Source organism: Haemaphysalis longicornis, unplaced genomic scaffold (assembly GCF_048455015.1).
Source record: "Haemaphysalis longicornis isolate Haplotype H1 unplaced genomic scaffold, Haemaphysalis longicornis Haplotype H1 scaffold_6, whole genome shotgun sequence".
Classification (NCBI taxonomy): Eukaryota; Metazoa; Arthropoda; class Arachnida; order Ixodida; family Ixodidae; genus Haemaphysalis; species Haemaphysalis longicornis.
The window spans coordinates 95,742,025-95,765,441 of record NW_027526407.1 but is presented as its reverse complement, the minus strand read 5'-3'; the positions used below and the strand labels follow the sequence as shown (position 1 = coordinate 95,765,441).

General features: G+C 45.1%; 3 protein-coding genes across 3 annotated transcripts in view; 1 reads left to right on the top strand and 2 right to left on the bottom strand.

Annotated features, from left to right (window-relative positions):
- The window catches only part of LOC144141058 (retinol dehydrogenase 7-like), a 36,076-nt gene extending 32,580 nt beyond the window's left edge, over positions 1-3,496 (bottom strand). The window contains exon 1 of the mRNA XM_077672565.1: positions 3,278-3,496. The gene's annotated coding sequence lies outside the window, so the exon portion shown is untranslated. The remainder of the gene's footprint in view (positions 1-3,277) is intronic.
- Positions 1-23,417, top strand: part of LOC144141060 (D-beta-hydroxybutyrate dehydrogenase, mitochondrial-like) — a 122,195-nt gene that overhangs the window by 38,324 nt on the left and 60,454 nt on the right. The gene's annotated exons all lie outside the window — the stretch shown is intronic.
- Positions 8,082-18,673, bottom strand: LOC144141777 (17-beta-hydroxysteroid dehydrogenase type 6-like). The gene is made up of 5 exons (XM_077673273.1): positions 18,466-18,673; positions 17,605-17,811; positions 15,201-15,383; positions 12,561-12,693; positions 8,082-8,535 (listed from the first exon to the last, which is right to left on the bottom strand). Exons 1-5 carry the CDS (start codon positions 18,668-18,670, stop codon positions 8,205-8,207), a joined length of 1,059 nt encoding a protein of 352 aa, XP_077529399.1. The 5' UTR covers positions 18,671-18,673; the 3' UTR covers positions 8,082-8,204.

Sequence of the window (23,417 nt, the reverse complement as noted above, 5' to 3'; positions counted from 1 at the left end):
GCTTATCACGCAATCACTTTCTGAGACGCACCAACTATGCGCCACATAGAGTTTCATACCAGAGGAAAACCTGGCGCCACTGTCTAGGGGAGCCGCGCTTCAGAGAGCGTTCCGTCATGTAACGGGCAGGCACGTTCCACATATACTTGGCATGGCTCATGAACAGGCTGAAAAGTTGGCTGTGGCTGCAAAAAAGCAGCAATATAACTGTAGAATGTTCATGAAATTTGTTTTGTTATTGTAAAATTAAACCTCGAAAAAGATTGATTTGTCACTGGTTATTTAAAGTTTCATGTACGATGAACAAGAAAAAAATGTTACCATTTTTATTTTGGCTTCGACACAAAACGAAGTCATATAGCTAGCTAAACCAAGTAGCCGACGAACGTCACTAGGGGCAATGGCGCCGCCCACTGCGGCCCGCGACGGAAGCGACAGATTTCCCTCTGGTATATATTAGTATGAAACTCTATGACTCGCCTTGACCGAGAAGACTGAAGTTCGCGCTGCGCACAAATTTCGCATTAAGGGTATAGTAATCGCCAGCCATTTTTCACATGGCTTACCTTGTCAAGACACAAAACCGAAGGTATTTTCAACAAAGCATGTGTATTGTTTTCAGGAATCTTGCATCGAAACCCACTTTTCTTGGAAATACTGCAATTCGTTGCGTCTTTTCAGGCGACGCTGAAATTTATAACGATAATGGTCCTTGTTCTTAAACATCTAAACTACAAATGCCCAACCAACCGAGTACATGATTGAATAATGCCGGGATAAAATAGGTAAGCTTATAGGCTTAACCTTGTCCCAGTACATGCATTATGTGAAGGAAGTGCTCTATTAGGCGGCATTGTTTGAACTACTGAAAACAAAGTGAAAAAATGCAAAAATAGGTTTTCGGAAATTTCTCACTAATCCGCACGGCGTTTAAGATATCGAGCCTTCTTTAGCTGATGCTGGCAATGCATAGTAATGTCTACACCTAAAAATGTAGTGTGGAGCTTTATTAACGAGTACATTGGCGAATGCGGATTTGGCGTAGGCTAACTTGTTTTAACCGATTCCCCATGCACCACCTTTTAGAATTGGTTTCCGCTTTAAAGTGTTGCCCATTAAAATTCCCCAAACATGCTAACGAATTTGTCGTTATCAACTCCCATTAGGGCGTAATGGCACTTTTGCATTTCCTCATATTTCTCGATTTCGCTTAAACTATTCATAGTAAGTTCTTACATTAGCTAAGAAAGCTGCTACTACCAAATGAGGAACAATTCACAGTTTTTTTAAGCAAATGAGTTTGGCCAGCCACATTCCCAATGTACCACTACCACCGCACCGCTATAAACTCACTGAGTCAAATCTCCACGCGAAGCTGAACAACGAAACGCGAGATGGCTTCTTTTAGGGTATCGAAAGGTGGATGTGGGTATGATATACACAACACCGCTTGCGCTTTTCGTGGCTGCCGCTTTTTTTGTATGAACTTAAATTACGTCATCGAAAAATGCCCGTAACGCGCTGTAGAACGTGATAGAAAAGGCTTCTAGAGAAAATTCAGGAAAGGTTACTTATGCAATACTAAAGATCGCAATTCTACGAGTGTGATTGCCGATTAATCACTTTTCCATAGGTCTTCTTCAATACCACGTTGGTTGTTGCTTGCAGAGATTGTCGTAGGTACCCGATTCTAATTTTTTTTTGTTTCTAACACGAGTGCAGCCGTTGTGCAAAAAAACTATTGACTGCATATATTCTGCCAAGAGTGTATAAAGAAGACGATGTCATTCGCAAACTCCAATTCGCTGTAACATTCTTACTGTACTTGTTTGCTTAGTTTCTTCCAATCTAACTTTCCAAATACTCACCCTTGGCCTGCTGTAAAGTATTCTAGTGAACACGCGTACCCTTGCCCGAAGGCCATCCCAAAAGAGATCTTCCCACTCACCTTGCGCAGCGCATTTGCGCGTGGCAATACTGTATTGTACTTTGCTCTACATTTATGATGCGAAAGCATAAATCGCAGCAGTACGAAATAAAAAAAGCATTGCGCGATCGGGATATCAGCATTTGGATGCGCCCTTTGAGATTACGAAAAAAAAAAGGGTGTAAACAAACAATTACATATTATACAATTACTTGGCGCAATGTTTGATTCTGGCGGAGGGGCTTTCCCTTAACAGGTTACCTTAACAACCGAAAATACTGAAACAATCAAAAGAGATGAAGGCTGTTTTTATTCCATCGACAGGATCACAACCTCCCAATGATTATAAATTTGGCCAGCTTTCTGAATGCTGTTACATACAAGCAACGCTTAGCAGATGTGCATTACCAGAAGGCGATTACTGCTAAGCGGCATAAATTCGGGACAACTGAACACTAAGTTAGTAAAATAAGCGGACTCCACTGTGATGCCTCCTCAGTCTTTTCGTTATTGCTCAGCCGCGCATCATTCTTGTCTCCGATTGTACAAAGCCTTTGTGTAAGAATTGGGTTTCTCTTAGGTCCCGCATAACGTCTGCATCTAAACGTGCATTAATGAAAACATGACAACACCCTTTTCGGAATCTTCCCAGTATCGAATCGTGCCCATAAAAATGCATATGGGGAAGACAGCGGAGACGACTACCCCGAAGCACGTGACACACCCACATAAGCCCCTGGAGCATGCGCGAAATATATTTGCAGGCAATAAAAGACAGCCAGCGCCATCCCGAGGCTATGAGGGTCCGGTAACGTTTATGCCTACATGTGTGAATGGAATAAGGCCTTTATTGAACGCCTGCAAGGCACACAGTGTGTTTGTTCAGTGCGCGCGGACGTAGCCACTCGTCGATCCCGATGTCAACCCTATTCCGACCACCCCTTCGCTACTCGCTGCGGGGTTGGACGCCGCTGCCCCGTGAAGAGGGCGTCACCCCACCGCTTTCGCTCCGGGGCTGCTTTTCGAGGGCCGCCAGGACCTGCTGGACGGCTGATATACAAGTGTGAGCGCGTTCCATCGTTCAGATTTCAGACTCCTTCGGGTGGAGTGGAATGTTTTGGGTGTAGGAGTAGCCGCACGTCCGTGAATTGGGATGGAACATTCCCAGTGATCCCACCCCAAGACTGAAATCCGGCACTCAGTGTAATCGAATACTCCCATTAATTAAACCTGTTATATTTCCCCAAGTGAGGTCACCCACGCTTTCACTCTGTACTAAGCCGCAACGCTAACAATGCCCTGGATATGTCCCAATAAATTGACTGGTTTTGGAAGAAAAAATCAGCTCACCGGCCGGCTGTCGACGTCGGGAAACTTTGAATTCCAAGGCCTGAGAACACAGCAACCAACCTTGACAAGGGCGCACGCCTTGGACGGTACTACGAGAAACGCACTTCGGAATCACTGGGAACAGACACGCGGGGAGATGGAAACGAGGTCTCGGCCGACACCGAGCAGCTGGGTCCACACAGATGGCGGCCGCCTCGCATCTGGAGCAAAAGTGAAAGGGCGGCTGGCGGGCTTCTCTGGCATGTGATGTCGTCGGGAGAGCGCGTTATCGCTCGCTAGACGAGGCGCGCTTGACGACGTGGGTTCTGATTACTGAAATAAAATGGGCCGCAAGCGCGTTTTAGCAGTTAGCAACAGCACCCGTGCAAGGGACACAGCGTAAGGGTCGTGTAGTACTAGCGTTGATGTTCGACCGCCCATTAGAGTTGACAGGACCGTGTATTTGGTCGAGTATATACAGGGTGCCCTATAAACCATGCACCAAGATTTAAAAAAAAAAAAGAGCAAAGGCGTTACTCGAAGAAAACCGAGTGCGCAATGTTTGCAGTACTGTGAAGAAGCGGGCAGTAATTGTTTCGTATAAGACTCAATTAATTTTAAATTAATGATCTAACGCGAGTATTCTCCTTATCATTAAAGTGTCAATGAGGCATTTGTGGGTACCAACTAGAGGTATCTAACCATGGTATTTTCAGCAACGGACTAAATGCGCACTCATTTATTCTGACTGATAAAGAAACCCCGCGAAAAAATTGGCAGCGTATCTGCTCCTTTCGTTGCAAATGTCGACAAAAGACGATAGTCTTTGCTTACATTTGCCAAGTAAATGCCCGCCTTTGCTTTCCCGCTCACCTCTCATGCTGTTCCTCTTCCGTCGCGCTCTTCTCAAGGTAAACTCGCTAAAGTTTTGCTCAAGTCGATTTGAATTTACCGCGCTCCCCTCCTCCAGGCCGGGCGCCCCGATGCCAGCGCTGCCGTACGGCGGACACGCGCGTGAATTGAGGCGCCCTACTTCAATGCTTATAGTACCGCGCATGGAGGAAAGAAAAGCTTAGGAGAGGCCCTGACGTCACACCCAGCGCAGCCGGAAACGCCATTTCTGTAAGTCGAATGGCGGACCATTGGCCCTCCATGCCATTGGCGGACTCTTTTTGCCTCTCTCTCTCGGTGCACCTTCTCCGCCTCCTCCGTCCTGTATCGCCTCTCTTGTCGTCTGCATCTGCCAGCGCCGAGACGGCGGAAATCAGCTGATAGGCAAGTAGAAGGCCGTTTTGCAGCGCGTGACCGTGAACCTAAACGCGCGGTTACACTGTTACACGTCTTCAGTGTGGCCGCAGCAGGTTTGCGAAGCGGCTCGCTCTAACAATGCCGCAATGCTCGGTGCCAGGCTGCAAGTCGCGATCGGTACCCAAGGAATTGGGCGTCACTTTCCACCGGTTAGTGCATCATTCCGCTGACAAGTATTGCTGTACATTGGTGTGCATTCATCCTTTGTTTGCAATCGCCGCCGTTTATAGGTTCCCAAGCGATGGAGAACGCCGCAAACAGTGGGCGAACGCCGTGCGGCTACCGGACTGGAAAGTGCCCAAGTTTGCGTTGCAGTTTCACTGGCAATCCCAGAGATGACTAGTCAATTAAACGGCCGTTCTATATATATAGGTAAGCAGTACTTCATGCAGATTTCACGCTAAAAAATTGTGGAATGTTTTTACCGTTGTTCGCGTGCCTTCGATAGAATTTTTTGCGAAGGAGGAGGAGGAGGAGCAGGAGGAGGAGGCAAAACGTTTTATTGAGTAAAAAAAAAATGAGAGGGTGGGTGGCGTAAATAAACTTTTTTTCGCCAAGTTTCAACTTGTCTCAGTGTCAATAAATTCAAGGTGATATCAGTTGAAAACGTTCATACACTGACCTCGCAGTATGAAGCGTTGAAAAGCGAAATCCAGAGCGAGACCACAGAAAGATCCAGATTCCAGATCCAGCACTCTTCCAGTCAACAGACGGACACCTACTAAGGTAATAGGACGATGGAATTATATCAACTGGAAATCTACCTTGTAACAGTTGCAAAAGCACTGCCGCGCATAGCCGGCCTAGCAAACTATATATTGCAGCGGCGATAACCAAAAAATTGAGTTGCGAATCGTTCGGTTGCAAGTCGTCTACGTACTGCACACCGTGTATCACTTCCCGAAAATCTACCAGACGGGTGTCCGCGCGTACGACGGGACGGCGCGTTCACGATATCTGCACTTCAATAGGCGCGTCGTGATCGCGACCGGAGCAATAGCTTGACGCGGTACAAGGTGCACTTGCAAGTAGAAATTAAATGACATATTCACATCGGCGCAGCTGTCGCAACTCGCAGCATCCTTTTCGAGTTCCGCAAGACCACAGCGCAGCAAAGCGAAGCAGCAATCTTCGCAATCGGACGACAAGGCAGGCGCTGCCTTTCCTCCATGACTGGCGAACGGCGGGCGGGCTGTTGCTAGGACGCCGTTGCTAACGCGATTTCCAATGGCCGCCGAAAACACGTGACTTCCTCCACACTTTTGCCAATGCGCGGGGATAGCTGGGGGCCTCTCCTAAGCTTTTTTTTCCTCCATGGTACCGCGTTTCCTAGTCCACGTGCGTTCCAAGCAGAACGTGGAGCCTATATAGTTGAACTGTTCGTAACTGTTGCCGCTTGATTTCTTAAAATGCCGCCAGAAGCTACAGTGGCGCGGGCGCCAGCAGGCGACGGCAGAGTGAATTTTTTTTCGGCAGTGGATGTAGTATTTTATTTCGCAAAACTCAAGCATCTATGATTTTTTATAAAATAACACTGCAAATATCACTTGTGTAATATTTTAGTGTCTGATATTTGCGTAATGTCTTCTTGTTCAACAATGTTGACAAGTATGAACATTACACTGGACATAGACGGGCAGATTTAGCTGTGACTGAATAACACTATTGCGCAGGCATTGTTTTACTTTGGCCGGGTGGCTGAATCGAGTCACAGAAAGACAGACAGACAGACATACAGACAGACCAAAATTTCTGGGTTTAAGTAGCCCAATAAAACTATCGTTTTTATTTAAAAAAATACCACGTGACGGCGCGATCCCGCACGCCGCGTAAAGAAATGCCGCTCGGAAGTAGAAACCTTTCCCCGGCAGGGAACAATTCAATCGGCTAGACACGCAACCTGGCCTCCACAGACATACGATGAAAGGTGAAACGAATTTTTGTGGCTGCGCTATTCACCCGTGGAGCGCCATGTAGGCGCAACCGGCATGAAAACAAGCACAAGCTTCGGCCCGCTGCGCGGTTATTCTTCTGCCTTTGACCTTCGAGAAGGCACGTTCCGCTGAAGGGCGCGAAAATTGGCCAGCATATAGGAAGAGAAACACAGTAGCGACGTGTGGATTTTTGTACTCGAGCCTTGGCATTAAAACAGCCAATTCCTAGCTATGTAACGTTTGCAGAAGGAACGCCGTTCCTGCCGTTCCTTCAAAAACCAACGAGTTACCGTTACAGTTCCAGCGATCCTTAATGGAACGGTGGCGTTCCTCCATTCCTCCAAAAAAAAACTAGTTCCAGGAACACCGTGCCTTCGACCGCCGTTCCGTACAACACTGCTTGCTACTGGAGCAGCTGCTTGCTTGACGGGTGTGATGGCGGTTTTTGAGACACGATTGGGATGGGATACCGCAATTCTAACTGCATAATTACAACCGTCATATCGCGTAATTACAAGCTAGATGCCATACCCGGATATCACGCAGATATCGTAGTAAGAAAAGCCCACGAAAGTTTGCTTCTGGTCGACTGACCCTGACATAAAAAAAAAGATCATCATTTGGGTTGTTTAACAGGTAGAAGCAACATCTGGGCAATGAGATTCTGCGTAGTGGAAAACTGCGATTATTTTATTGATTGATTGATTGATTGACTGTAAGGTTTAACGCGCCGACGCAATGGCGGCGATGAGGCACGCCGTAGTGGAGGGCTCCGGATTAATTTTGACCACCTGGGAATCTTTAACGTGCGCCGAAATCTTGTACACACGGGCGTTTTTGCTTTCGCCTCCATCAGAAAAACGGCCGCCGCGGCCGGGAATCGAACCCGCGACCTAATGCACAGCAGCGCAACGCCTTAGCCACTGAGCCACCACGGCGGGTCGGATTATTTTATTCGCCTGGGGATCTTTACCGTGCGTCGGAATCTACACACACATAGACGTTTTGGTTTTCAGCATCCTTCTTAAAAGCAGCTTCCGCTTCCGGCGTCGAACCCGCGTACCTGGACTCTTTCGCACAACGCATCAGCCTCTACATTAGTATTGCCGGTTTGGAGTTCAGAAAAACCCCACTAACGCAGTTAAAATGGTCAGGTCGGCGCTTGATACTGCAGCACAGTAAAAATGCGGCATATTAAACACACATTTGGGTTCTTAGAAACAGTTTCGTGCACAAGGCCGGGCCTACCACACCCCCGCGCATCTGTCCTGACATTCTCGCACAACTGTCTCGGATTCCTTGCATTGGCATCATTATAAGGAAACGCCATACCAGAATACACCATTGTCATTTTAGACACCCTAAACAAAATGCCACGATAATTCACGTTTTTTTAAGTGTGATTGAGTACAGCAAAAAGAGACGCCATCCCAAAATTATATACGTGTTATACTCTTTCACGCTTTTTACATAAGGTGCATAGTCGCACTGAGGGAACAGGAAGCCTTTGTATATAAGCATCCAGAGTTTCACTGAGGAAACTCCAAATTTTATTGAAACCACATGGCCTAAACCACTGAGCAACGGCAGGGAGTGATTCCTTCGTCTCGGCGATCTGTCAATCCTCAGCTGCATTACTAACAACAACGAAACAAATTTAAAGATAACTGTTTCTCACTGTTGCAGAACATTATCACCAATGAAAGTCACTTCCCCCATGCACTTAATCGGCGAGTTATGAAAATGATAGCGTCCACAAACTCCGCAGGCATATCGCGCAACACAGTAAAGACAATGGGGTCCATTCCTTCCCATGCGGAGTAGTAAGGTTTGGGTTCAGATTCTCTGATGGCTAGAACCATCTGATCGATGACCACCTGGAAGTTTTCGCGGTACAACAGTTTCATCAGAGTACCGGTCGCCGTCATACAAAAGGAAATTTCCTCTTCGCTATATTCGTCGCGCACTTCGCGTGGCAGCAAATCCAGCTCTTTCTGAATGTGCTCCATCGAACCAACGTCGCGAATGATTTTGGTTCTGAAATAAAAGAGGTGCAAGACAAATTACATCAGCTGCGATCGGGGTAGACGCAGTTTGTTATCCGAAATATTACCACAACAAAGAACCCGTTATGAGAGCGAAGCAATAAAGCGCCGTGCCAGAGCTGATCGCCTGCCAATGTTCCTTTGTTCACATTGATCTCAAGCAAATCAGATCCCAGATGGGTAGGATGGGGTGCTGGTGAATACTGTGGTCATATTCCCAGCTCATCTCAGTTTTGCAAATACGGTAGACGCCGGTTGCGCGTTACAGAGCGAATGTACTTGTGTTTACAAGACAGCCCCTGACTTTTTTATAGGAATAAAGCTACAACGAAGGCGCAAAAAAGGCTCTACCACTACTTTCCTGCCAACCACAACAAGGCGTTTTAAATTGCGTAGAGTTACAATTTTTCTTTGTAGTTACGCCAAGAGTTTCTTTTGGGATGAATAGCAGCAACTGAGCAGTGGAAAACAAAAAAACCTATACCTACTAAGCAATGTGTCTTACATCAAATCCTTACACCCCCAGTTAATTTGCGGCACCCTATATCAAACCTAAACGGAACGCAGCGGCTATGTCATGGCGGGGGAGCAGTAGTAGGTTAGGTCTAAGTAAAAACAGAGCTTCGTGATACTAAAAGAAAACTCCCGGGCCATCTTCACTAACGTGAAACCTTAGGAGGTGTGAAACACGCAGTGTAGCAGTATATTCCTGGCGCCTTCGCATTTTTACTGACGGAGATGAAGCCGTAACGTGAAATTTGAGGAGAAGCCAAGCACGCCGTGTATAAGTGTATTCTTGGTGCCTTGGGGTTTTCGTCTATGGAGCTCAAATCGCTGGGGGGTAGAGGTATACAGCTTTGCTGTAAGTCTCGTGTCTTTGAAGCACGAAGCGCTCTAGACGAAACGTTCTTGATAAGGCGTTGGAAAACGAGTGTGCTGGTGTGTTCGTTTAGTACGCGTTCTTCCCACGGTGATGCAATGTTCTAGAGTGAGACGTTGGAAAACGAGGGTCCCGGTGTTTTGGTACCATGCGACGACGACGAGATGAGACGACGACATCAGACGCCGTCAGCCCGATCCCCTAAGGGACTTCGACCCTACAACGTGACCATTGCAGACGCTTCGGTACTGCAGAGGCTGGTACCGGAACGTCTTGGGAAGTAGAATCGTTGCGCACCGTCTCCGCGAAAAACAAAAATTCCCGTCGCTAGTTCGTCTTTGAGCAAAAAACATCAAAGATGGTTAAAATGCGAAGCTGCCTCCTATGCAACCTGATCCAAAGCAAAAGTCCAAAATCCAAACTGCAACAGCAGTGTTGGGATGAAACAATTGTATGTATGTTTTTTTTTTCATGTCCCCGAGGTAATTGAAGATGTCGGCTTCATAACGCGAGGGACACAGGTTCAATTCTGACCACGGGAAGAGTTTTTGTTTCTTGAGGCGCTTGATGGGCCTTCGCTTATCATCATCATCGTGTTGTGAGACGCAGTGGGTAAAGTTGGCTTTCTAGCAACGCGTTCTGGTTCGGGACAGTCTCCATAAATAGGGTATAGAAAGCTTCATTCAAACGAAGAAAGATTTTAATTTGTCAGCCAACAGCAATACCGTGAGAATATAGCTCCCAAGATGTTTAATCGAAAGATTCCATCATTCTCTCTTTGTGGCGCCCTTGTTGGCAAACAAAACAAAAAGCATCTTACGCATGGCACTCGTTACTGGAACCTTGGCAAAGGAAAAAAATTACACCATCTTCGAGCGAGGGGCTCCATGGGTAGATGCTACGCATCGTGGGATTTCCGTTGCGTTTCCGTTATGTTGTTTCCATTTAGCGTGTCAATTTGTTGTTGTTTCCATTATATTACGTACGGTTGCGCCGACCATCGCGATAGCATTCAAATCATCGGTGGTCATCGGATGTCATCGGAGCGGCTAAACGGCTGAGCGGAGCGGCGCAGTTACCACGTTTATATGTACCGCGCGTTAACGGTGAGGGGAATGAGAGAGAGCAGCGCATGCGCATGCGTTTGATGTTTAACCGAGTGCTAGCGCGCGCTGACGCACAGCCAGCACAGCTGGCACGGCGACGGGAGCGAGCGCTAACACGCAGAAGGCGCTGCGGTGAGAGCGGCGTTAGCGCGCAGCTGGCGCGGCAAAGAGAATGGGGGAGGGATGCGGACTATGGACGACGGAAGACGCCGGAGGGACAAGGCGAGTTAAAGAGATGAGTCGCATCTAATAAATGATTTCCGACATTGTTCTTGTTTTTACTGCGCCTTTATTGCGATCTATTTTCGTGGCCAGTGTATTAGACCATTGTTTACGCAGCTTTAAGCGCAATTCTCAATGCCCTGAGTGAGTTTTACATAAATTATAACACCTCTAAATTTCACGGAATAAAGAGGCAAGTCTTTAGAGAAAAAAATTGACATGTATTTTTACCTGGCATCAGGCAAGTATCGTCCACAGTTGCAAATTTAGTCTTCAAAGCGTAGTTGTTTGATTGCAGTGACGATCATTGCCTGTGTGGCAAGTTTCTTTATTTCGTTTGGCAGAAATAGTTTTTGTTATTTCTCAAAGCTAAGAAAAGCAAAAATTACAGTAATGGCAACGTAGTCTTTCCTTTGATTAGTGTTGACTTGCTTGCAGGTATGCAAAATACAATTCATACGAGAACCCACGATGAGAAAACAAACCGTAAAACCAACAGGAAATCTTTGGGGGAGCCCTTTGTCCCGCAGTAGCCACAAACATGATGATGATGATTAGGATTTATGTACTTGTTAACAAACAGGGAATGAAGTGGGCGTTAATTCCATTCAATATATTAAATAGATACCAACGAATCTGGCACCGCATTTATGGTTAGCGCTAAAAAGGGAATGGGAATGTTTCCTCCACGACTGCGGTGTGAATATAGAGAGGGTGCGAAATGATCTTCAGTTCCGGTGATTCCAGGAAATAGCGAATGTTTCTCAGGTATTGCAGGCGCACCTGGTAATCCAGAAGCTGTGCCTCGAGTGAGGAGGTTCCCAACAGCTCCAGAAAGGTATTCGGAAGGTTGGGTGAGATTACCGGGGTAAGGAACGCGTGGCGTGGTATATCGAGTGTGGAATGCCGGGAAGTTTTGGTGGGGGTATGTTGTTGTAAGTTGTAGGGGAGGCAATATCTGGTGGCGAGGGAACGGGTCTGTAATCAGTACAGGACAGCCTTGTCCCTCGAAACCAACTTTGCAGCGACGGCTTTTTCTAACGCGCAGCAAGTGCTAGGCCACTTTCCTGCGCTCCGCGTGAGGAATAAAATCTCTTGCGCTATTCCTAATGCACTTCTTAGACCAATTAGCGCTTACGGGAAATCAGCACAAATCATTAATGCAAGAATTACATGCAGAGTCTGGGCCGATGCTAAGCGATAACGGCAGCTGAATAAATACGTGCTGCGCATTAATGAATTACCTTTCATCACCAAGCAAATGCCAGCCAACTGGACAGCGCCGCTGAGCCCGAGCCAAATGTTCCCAAAAAACTATAGTGCTAGGCGCCAATTATAGCGAATTATGCAGTTTCGTAATGTAACCCCCTCCTAAATCCGCCTTCCGCCTCTTGCGGGCAACTCTCACAAGGATGTACTACACTATTATTACCGTGACAACACGGCAAACGAGTTTTTTTCCCGAGACCTTCTGTGGCGCATTCACACCAGGTGGTTGCGATTAAAAACGGCAACGTCAATCGCTGCGCCCGAGGTATACGCAACCCGTAGAACAAGCAAGTTGACCTTAAGGTTAAGATTTTCTTCTTAGCGGCCACAAATAGAGCTCAAACTTGCAGTCATGAATAACTGTACTTGAGCTCTCTTCACCAATTATCAGTGCTTCGTAAGCTCACTCAGCTTAACTATCAAACTTCCACCGCTTGCTGCAACAACGATGAATCGTGGGGTGAGTTTGCCGTCGGCCACGCTTAATCCATTGTTATCTTAAAACGAATACAAACAAGCAGGGGAAAATGGGGGCCCTACCTGTACGTAGACGGCTCAATTGTAGCCACGTCCACGCCTTTGTCCACGCATTCCCTCCGGAGTCCGTCGGCCAGAGATGTGACGGCGTGCTTGCTCATTGAATAAGAAACGCCGTAGGGAAATGTTCCCCGACCTGTCGGTTGTCAAAGAGGGCAGCAAACAAAGGCGAATTCTTTGGTACCATTAGCATGTTTTGGCCCCTGATCCTACTGAAGTGAAATGCGTTTAACAGTACGTAACTCAATTCATTATTTGGCAAGTAAGTACGTGTATCATTATTATAGACTTCAAAAATGAAAAAACAATTCGTTAAAATAGGAATTCAACGCACACACACACACCTCGATTCGCTTGCAGGGTTTCGCACAAAAGTTTTTGGTCTTGAATTCTTCGAGGCTGATATATTCCGTCGCGTTTGCACGATCGAGCTCAGCACAAAGAAACCGGAAAAAAAGGCCTCCACTTTGGGTCGTAAACGTGCAGGGCCCCTCATGTGCGGAAGACGAGAAAATGCTGCAGTTAATCTTACTTCAATAAAACATACGACCGCGGTCATGAGACATATTTGACAAGAGAAGTTAAAGGGACCCTGCAACACCTTTTTCAACATTTTTTTTTTGAAATCTTAAGTGCTTGCAGAATGTAGTCGCCCAATGCACCCAGTACTTACATTAGGGGGTCGCAAAGCACCTTAGCCAGAAATTACTGCTCTGTGCAAATCAGATAACTTGGAAGCTCGCTCAAAAAATGTTTCTTTCCCGGTCTTGACGTTCTCCAACGGCCCGAATTACGTCACTGAGGCCATATAGCGGCTATTGGCCGGTTTTCCTTCGCCTGCATCAATGAACGCTCTTCGATAGCAACTTTTAAAAAAAGACATCCACAAAAATAGAGCAGAAATGTACGGCGCATCTGGTGCGACGAGCCAATCACGCAGTGCAGCTCCGTGCTTGCGATAACTGTAGCTTTCGCAGTGCTTCCAGACGCGAATGAGAGAGTGAAGGCGTTTTTCGAAAGTGTTTCAGAGTCCCTCTAAAGCTACAGGTGCCATTCTTTTTCTGCAGACCTGTTTTACTTCTCGCCTAGCATTTTTCTCATTGACTCTTTCACATTGTCGCATTACAGGTGTCTGAGTACTTGCTTAAAAAATTGTTTCATTTTTTTAATGTAGTCCAGTGGCTTCTTTCGCACACTAAAGAATTAATGCTCCAGCGGGGATCTATCCCAGCAATAATTTCAAACTTTGCATCTTCTAACTGTCGACGTTGTTTTTTCCAACGCTTTCTCCCATATACAGTGTGGTAAAGACGGGTTTCCTTTGCGTTGCGCAGGCTCTATCTGTTGTATATGACACGTTGCACTAGTTTACGGCGATGCTGCTTTTATTTGAGTTCAAGCGGGATACAAATTTTTCGGACCATCCTTTTTTGCTAACTGGGAAGACTTTGTCTACTTAGAAATAACAAGTAACGTTTTCAAGGCTGTCGAGCAGTCGAAAACACGTCACCTTGGGAAACTACTGCTTACACGGGAAAACATGGTCACATTTGTTCAACTCATGGCGTGATAAGTTCCCTCTAATAATTTGACTTTACATGCGCAGCATTGCACCTATGTAACAAAAAGAAAAAATAATTGTAGCAAGCAAAAGATTTACAAACCTACTACATTTCTGAACCTGCACTTAGCACGAAGTTCTTTGGTCTTAAGTCAGTGTGTAGTTTGTGGGAACGTGTTATTTACTTGTACTTTGAACAGCAGTGCCTTCGGCACAGTGTAATGGGGAATAAAAGTGGCTTCATTGATTCATTTACTTGAACACTTGGCTACGGCTTCGCCGCGTTGTATTGCGCCTTCGGGATACTTGCTCGAGTATTTGTCGCTGAGGGAAACATGCCTCCTTGCTTTAGGAGCCCCTTTGGGGCCGGTCTGTGCGCGCGGGATACGATTTGTGCGGCAGGTGACCATTCGGGAAGCAGTGCCAGCGGACGTGTCTTGCCATCTCGGTCCTTGGAATGTCGGGCAAGGACAAAAATGGCCACCGTGGGCTTCAAGCCAAGCAATGGAAGCGCTCTGAGTCATCCCTTATCTGACGGTTGTCGAGGTATACGTCGAACCCGTCAATTCCTTCACACTTCCTGGACGAGTAAATTGATCCTCGCTGTCAACCAGCTAGCCTGCATGATCTTACGGTACATACTAATGATCAATAAATACGAACAGACGAGTACACTTGTCGCTTCCTGGGTTTCGACGAGCCACCGACCACCGCGGCAGGCGCGGTACAGCGCGAAGCCGCGTGGTGGGAGATAGCTTGCTAGTACGCTGGAAGAAAGGAGAAGACAAAAGCTGATTATGTTCTCCTAACCAATATTGGTATTGCTTGAAAAATGCCTACCTAGCCTACATCCCCCAAGGTTAAAACCTTAAGCGATATAAACGGCAAGAGATAAACGTTATACAAAAGCATGAAGGCATAAGATGGTGCTTAAAAGAGTTAACCCTGCAAAAAGTTTAGACGTCAAATTATAATTGTTCTTTGATTCTTTCGATCATCGCGGCATTCCCAATTTTTCCTCTGACACGCCTGCTGGCAAACAAGCGCGAACAGGCGAACCAGTCGATTAGGTGCCTACTTACCAGCAACACTTGACACGAGGACGAGGCGTCCTCTGGACTTTCTCAGAAGGGGCAAAAATTTCTTGCATACGCTGACGACGCCGAAAACGTTCACATCGAAAACTTTTCGCATAGTCTCCATGCTCTCCCATTCTACCAGACCGTGGGCTGGGACACCGGCGTTGGCAACGACCGCCCACAGAACTGCAAAAAAGGGCAAAATAGAAAAAAATTCTGTGGCACATGTACATATGGGAATAAAATTAGGAAACCTTTGACAATGCGACTCAACTCGTGGTGAAAGTAGGTCCGCAGGATCGATTGGTTTCGAACAATTCGAACAAAACTGTGACGTGCAGAAATTTCTAGGGCGAAAGCGCCTACAATTTACGCGTTTGAGGAGACGGATCGAAGTTTAAAAGTGTATGGCCAGTTAACATGACCGTGAATGAGACTTCCAAGGCGGTTAGGCCTATTTGAAACTTCCCATTCTAGTTGTAACCACAAGAATTGTGCGCGCACTGTATCAAGCTCCACAAGAACGAAATCAAAGTTCGTCGCCTGTTCATTCATTACTGGTCGCAAGGCGTGGGATAGTGCAAGGCTACCAATAAAGTTAAACCCTTTAACGGTATATGCTGTGCGCCAAAATAACCGCACCCATTCGGATCCGGACCCCCTTGCTCGGTAGGGTTGAGCCTTAGCCGCTGATACATCACTCCTGCTGTGCCATGACCCACTGTTGCCTCGGAAAAGATTACCGATATGATATGAGATGAAACTTTGTTGCCGCAACATCGACTTCTTTATACACTGTTTTTAAGACCTAGCAAAGCCAGAAACTCAATGTTTGCAGAATGTTGGCCCCATGCTCCGCGTTCTGGCATACCAGAAATCGCCATATTCATTGCCACATAATAATAGCACTTATAATACAGTTACAAACACTTACAAAGTCTATTAGTAGCATTATTTTGCATTTAACAGATTTGAAAACTTCCCGGGAGGTTCGATCTTAAACGTTAAGTGGTATATACTACACAATGCAAGCTGAGCATTCAAAAGATTATCGGGTTGAAACAATCCCATTGCCCCATTTAAGGTAAACATCGCCCACGTTGGCTATGTAGCGGGGCAAACCAAGCATAGGTACTGGAGTGAGAAGCTTTTTTCTCGCACTACGATTATGAAGCATTACAGCCCCCTTTCGAAGTTGACTGAGGCCAACAAAATCAATACCGAATCAATAAGAGACATCAAGGTTAAACAAAGGCGCTTCCACTTGAAATTGGCTGTGTCGTTTTAGAAGTAGAAGAGGGGGGTAAACAACGTAAGGAAAACACCAACCAATATGTGTGTATACTGGGATGAACAGCATGTGGCACTATACCTAGGGCACGCACCCTGAAAACAAGTCGTCGTGCCGACATTTGTGTCACACCAGACCAGCCAACTTTCAACAGCGGCACTGACACTTGCGTCACCCTTGCCGAGTCATTCCCAACGTTGCACTCATCTAATACTAAGAACCGCGTGAAATAGGGAATAGAGGGAAGGCCCAACGGGGCCCGACTGGCATTGGTGTACGCTTCGGGAAGACTGACAGCAACCCACTTGCGCGTTGAATTATTCAATTGCGGTTTCTGTTGGATTGTACCGCAGTTTTAATTTACTTGGAGCGAACGTGCAAACAATTTTTTTCAGGCCCCTCCCAGAGTTACATAAATGCTGTCGGCAGCAAAGAAGTGATGACGACGGGCAATTTATTTATTACAAGTACCTACATCGCCCATTGGGCATTGTTGTAGGGGGGTTACAGTAGAAAATAGAATACAAACAGCAAAATTATATGTGAAATAAATCGTGCATTACATTATACATGAGAAATCTAAACACTTGCAGTACAGCATTATAACAAAAGTACAAAACACAGGATTATACAACGAAAGCAGTAATTATACATATAAAAAATCAACAATCAAGACAAATACAAAGCCAACGTTAATATATGGGTTACTTCAGCAACTCAAAATGCAAAAAGCAACTCAAAATTGAAAGTTAATCTGTAATGGGTAAACTTTTCAGTAACTAAAGCACCGTCTGAAGCCCTCCAAGCTCTTAGGCCACTATAAAACAAAATATGCTAAAGAAACCAAAATCTGAAGTTTCCTAATGGCCCCTTCAAAACTTTACCTCATCAGCCGGTGCGTTGTTGTTTCCAAGGGCATCCACCTTTTACGCAGTTGCTTCGTATATCGGGGACAAGGTGCGTGCCAAAACCTAGTTATTTCCAACGAGGCCCAATTCATGTTGACGAAGAGCCTTTCTTTTATACTGAGTCAACATTAAAGACACGAGAATGACTTATATGAAGGAATCGTTAATGTCCTGGCCAGAGTGGAATTCAAAGACTACATCTTCTCACCGTTGCGGCCAATCGTGCTTTTCACTGTAGTGAGAGCATCGTGCAGCTCCTCCTCTTTCGTGACGTCCATCTGAAGCACGTGGACTTTCGGCACTTTGGCAAGTTCCCGTGCCCCTTTGCTGGAGCTATCGCGGCACCCGGCGTAGACCAGGAAGCCGTCATGCGCCAACCGTTTTACAAGAACATTTCCGAAACCGGAAGCACACCCTGCACGCCCGAAAAAAATTGTAAAAGATTTGAAAATTATGCCTGTCCAAATTTTTTCATATTTCGTATAACACACATAGCCACCTTGTTTATACAAACTCTATGGAGCAACTTGGCGTCATTTTTACTATTCATAAAATTTTGGTAATATTTTTCGCCGTAGGGCAGTTTCTGTTTCATTCGTCGGCCAATTTGTGGCTTATATACCCCAGATGGGCGGCGAAAATGAAGTGGTACTCTCGCCATAATACCTGTACAGGCAATTCATGGTACTAGCGAAAATTACCATAGGGACAAAGCTAAAGAAGAGACGAAACACACGTTAGAGTCGACCAAGATTTGTGGGAATTACCTCTGTGGCCACAGATGTCTAGGACAAAGTGGTTTGCAACCGACAAATCCGTGCGGAGCAGTTTAAAATACTTCCTACTTAGAAATTAGAAATTACAAGAGTGTTATATCTTAATGACTTTACGTATTATACCAAAACTGCAGCTTGACTGCTGGCGCACGGTTTAAAAATGAGGTCCGGAAAATTTTAACATTGCAGTCACTGCCACCAACGGTAGGCTATCTGTTTTACTATAAAAGCATGCCATAAGTTAAAAATTGATAAATGATTTTGGAAAATTGGGTCTAAATATTAACACTTACCCGTCACAAGCACCGCCTTTCCATCGCTGTCAATGAGCCTCATGAACAGCCTCGACCACATCAATGTCGAGAGCCAGTAGCTTACGGAGCAGACGAGGATGGAAGTGCCCAAATAGACGCTGAGACTGAGTAAGCACGTTTGCACTCGCCAGAGCTTCCACACTGGGACAACCAGGGTGAAGAACAGTATCCACCTAGTCCTCATGGCTTCAGGCTGTGAAAAAACGTTCAGAGTAGCGTCAGGATGTCAGGCTGTTGGAAATGCTCTGCAACGCGAGGGAACAAGAAGTATTGTTGGCAAACCGCTTAAAACAGAAATTTGATGTCAAATCGCTTAGAGGGGACTTGAAGACAAAATACGAATTGTTTATTCGAATGATTTCGGGCTCTATAGTGCCGCAACGCTTGGCAGGAAGCAAACAATGCTTTCTTCCCTGCAAAATTATTCAATTTTTGTTAAAATTTTGATTGTTGCGCCAAAACGTGTGTTTCAACGGCGTTTGCAATAACATTAAAATAACAGGTCTTTCAGCTAAACTTGTTTTCTATTAGTCAACCTAGATGGCCTCACCACACCGCAGCAAGATGTTTTCTGCTTTTGGTTTGTTTGTGATCGTATTGAAACCTGGCTTGTTTTGTTTATGCGCCGCAACGCTTGTCAGGAAGCAAACAATGCTTTCTTCCCTGCAAAATTGTTCAATTTTTGTTAAAATTTTCATTCTCGCAGCCAAAACGTGTGTTTCAACGGCGTTTGCAATAACCATATAATAACAGGTCTTTCAGCTAAACTTGTTTTTTCTATTAGTCAATCTAGATCGCCCCACCACACCGCGGCAAGCTGTTTTCTGCTTTTGGTTTGTTTGTGATCGTATTGAAACGTGGCTTGTTTTGTTTATGCAGAAAAATAATCGATTCGGGAAACATGGCGCTCGCTCGACAAATATGGTCACACAAGTCACTGTCGCTTGCGTCAATCCCCGAAGCCCCGCAGTCTTGTACAGGTAAACCAAGCACAGTTCGCGCAGTTCCAACAGCAGTACGCATCGTTACTTCTATATTTACAAAGTGATTTCGTAACTTCCACGGTTTTTCGCACGATTATTACTGCTTTAAATGGAATGCGCCCTAAATGTGAGCGCAAATAGTTCGTTCGCCAAGCTTATGAGCTCTGCCTAATTTGCGTTTGTTTTTGCCGGCCTCCGCCAATCGCAGAGCTGACTGGTATGACATCATAGGTTCTGTTGCGGGAAGTGAGCTAGTGGATCGCATGGCCATTCCATTTTTTCGCAATTATGAATCTTATTGAGCGTAGTTTAATTTAAAAGTGGTGTCGGTATGATCTTTACGAGGAGATATTTTGAACGACCCAAACTTGCATTTTCTCTTCATGGCCCGTTTAAGGTGGGAAAAAGACCATTGTTCCTCGCTTGAGCTTTATTTGATTGTTGTAATCTTCCACTTGGCATTGTGCCGAAGTGAAATAATTTGTTACCGCTGAAATTGCCCGCTAAACTGAGAAATTTTCAACTCTATTTTTTGATAGCGACTCGTATGTTATAGCTAAGCACGTTATGATAATATGGCGCACATTGTCAGAGGGTAGAGAGGTGGGCAGCTGTTTATAAATTGCGACGTGTCAGAGTAAGAGGAAAAACGAGGAAGAGACGCACGGGAAAGGATGCAGGCCTCACAATTGCCCGCATACAAAACGCGTCAAAACCGTTATTTCTTCGCGAAGTACAAGTAGGAAAGCTTATAAATCATTTAGGTACGATAAATAAGTTAGCCTAAACTCAGTGCGATGTATTAACAACTCATAAGAAGCATTTATGTAGCACTTGATCTTGTGGCCTTGACGATGACGCGTAGATAAATTTGCGATCATACATGCATAGTTTTTGTGCGTTTGTTGTTGCCGTCGTTACGATGAGGATGTATTCTCACCTCAAATGATACTCTCAAAAGATCGTGACTTCTTGATGGAAAGAACAATTCATCACTATCGCGATTCCCTTCCAATAAACGTTCCATTGCATAGTCTACAGGTATACCTCAGAGGATCCCTTCTAGCTATGTGCCAGGAAACTTGATGACCAACACTTCAAGTGCAATGAAGTGGTTGGTTATCATTATACGTGAATAATTTCTAGCCGCGTGGAGACCTCAGAAGACGGCTGGGAAAGAACTCCTTATGTGTTACAGCCGGCAAGTCTTTCCTAAATGCAAAACCAAAGAGCACTGACATCAAAACCTGGAAGGAGTTCCGAGATTCTGCCTTACACTCGCACACTGTCACATGAATGACCTTGCCGCCGTAACCCCTTGCTCACACTGCGCAAGCCCCGGAACTACAACTGTAAAAGATGACAGGACTGTACCGATCGCCGTCTCCTCAATTTGTGGCTAACGCTCTGCAAGCTCATAAACTGTTTTAAAATTGAAAACAAGAGTTACCCCGACCTTACAAATAAGACTAAATCATACAGCAGTAAAACGCAATGTACGGAGAGACCCCAATGCACGATAAATGCAGCAATGCGATGGATTTCACGCAAAAGCTTCCAAATGTAGTATTGGCAGCATGTTTTGTGCTCGTAACATTAAAACGTAACCGTGATCAATACTAAACATTCTTGCCTTTTAAATGCGTCCATCACTGAGTCAATTTCAACTGCTCATACTATGAGCACTGCTTCTTAACTTTGTCTAAATTACTCCCTCTAATCCTTCCATTAGATATTTGAGAAACCGCTTTTATACGTGAAGCCTCTATAGCACCTTCTCGAAAACAGAAAATTGGACAAAGAAAAACCTTCCCATGGAAAGATGGGGTCATGTGGTGGGGGATGGGCATGCTGTGCGACATGCCTAATCAAAGTGAATAACACATACTCTGTCTTCTAAACCAAATGATACCAGGAAAGGTTCTTCAAGCTTTACAAGGTATGCATAACATCTAAGCACAAATACTGCAATGAAATACATCTTACGGGTAGAATTGCCAAGTGTCTCGAACGAATGGCCATCAACCGACTCATGCATTCTTTCACAAAAGCTGTGGAACACTTTGCTATTACTCAAACCGCAATTTTTCTTAATATGGGAAAGCATAATAGTCTATGGTTTCTCCCCGTATGGTGTATAGCTTTTCCAGACCCTCCAGCATAGTTAATATCTTGGCTGTCGTTAACATTGGCGAATAATTTCATTCAGTGACAAGACAGGAATGTCAAATTCTCGAAGAAAAAGTCACTACTGTTGGAACGCCAGATTTGCAACTGCAGCATAACTTTCTTAAAATCCACACCGTAAGCATCACGAGTGGCCATCCTCCACTCAAGTAATTTTGGAACAACTAAGGCGTGCAGCGATATTTCCTAATTTCGCCTCTACTCTTTTACTTTGTAACAAGATAGCTTCGTACGAAAATTCTCAAAGGGATCCGCATCTGCACTGCATGGAGATCCACACCGACGTCACCTTGCGGTAAGAACCAACACTACGAGAGCACTGAAAAAGCATGCATACCTCGTGAGCGCTCGTATGGATCTTTAGTGCTCTTAAAAACTACCGACATGCTTATCGTCCTCCCGCGTGTGTAGAGTACTAAAAATTAGACGAAGAAATCCTCCTGATTGATGAAAAGGTTTCATTTTTAGCAGAAATAACAATAACTGTGAACCGCTCGAAGGTTTCCCCAAAGTTCTCGGCTTTAGAATCAGCAAAAAAAAAACTACCAATTACTGTCAATTTCAGAAAAACTATAGGATATAGAAAAAAACTTGAAGAAAATGAATAATATCTTTTATTTAAACTCTTACAGCACACGTTCCATCAGACACAAACGTATATATTCCTCAGCAATTCCTAAGAGACACTGGAAGTTAGGGTACATGTTCAATACCAAAAAACTGCAACACGCACAAGAAACAGGTGAGGGGAGGAAGAAATAGAATCAAGTGCTCGAAAATAACTTTTTTCCAAGTGCTTTTTTGTGTCGTTCCTTCCATCCTGTGTTCTTTGCACGCGTTTTCATTTCCTCAAAGAGAGCTCCAAATACTCCATGTTCTACTAAACAAAGCCGTTAAATACAATAACCCGAAAATGTGTGTGTGGAAGACGCTGGAGGAATTTTGATTCGGTTAGTACAAAATTAGTAAATTCTATTTTGCCCTAGAAGTAGCCCAAGCAGTAATTTCGCTTTTAAGTGACACTATAAATAAGGTCTGAAAGATAATTTATGGTAAGTATTGTTCGTTTATTTTGCCTCGGCTCATTAGGTACGCGTGTGTGAGTCGTAAGGGAAGTTAGGTATCATATAGATTTTTACATTCTTAAGCACATGAGTGACGTATCTCTAGTGTCCACTGCCATCTAAAACAACAATATTTGATTGATCAGCTGGTACCACACTTTTTTGCTTAGCCTCCAAAGCGTGCTGGCTTGACGGAAATATCCACCATTGCAACATGGCGTTTGTGCGCAGAAATACAGGGAAAAAATTTCTAAACCATAAAATTCACATAAGACTTACCGTAGATCCGCCTTCGCTCCCCTATAGAATACTCAAAGATGGGTGCAGAACGGATGTGCCGCTTCAAACGCTCCTAAGTAAGCACGCCGAAGGAAAGCTTGTCACATAACTAGGTTCTAACCTGTTTAGCAAAGCCTATAAAAAGGAAAGCAAGAAACTCGTTCTACCGTCCAGCTCAGTGCTAACGTCGAGAAGATGATAATAAAAAACATTCCCATAACGGCGTATGTCGCAAGCCAGCGCAAAAAAAAAGAGATAAACACGCGGCCAGAACACGTTCCCTGGTTACTGCCCGCTATGGACTCTAATGCGTTAGAGACGTCTTTCTATTGATAAAAACGCGGGATTTTCTGCTCGCTTCTTTACAGGTCGCGTCTGCACCGCAAGTGCACTTGCTCGTTATTCACTAAAACAAAGG

Excerpts from the sequence above, each read along its gene's own strand:
- LOC144141777 (XM_077673273.1), bottom strand. The coding sequence starts at position 18,670 with ATGAGGACTAGGTGGATACTGTTCTTCACCCTGGTTGTCCCAGTGTGG. Across the intron at positions 17,812-18,465 it reads AAAGGCGGTGCTTGTGACGG|GGTGTGCTTCCGGTTTCGGA; the intron begins GTAAGTGTTAAT and ends TCGGGCGTGCAG. Across the intron at positions 8,536-12,560 it reads ATTGAGCCGTCTACGTACAG|AACCAAAATCATTCGCGACG; the intron begins GTAGGGCCCCCA and ends CTTTTATTTCAG.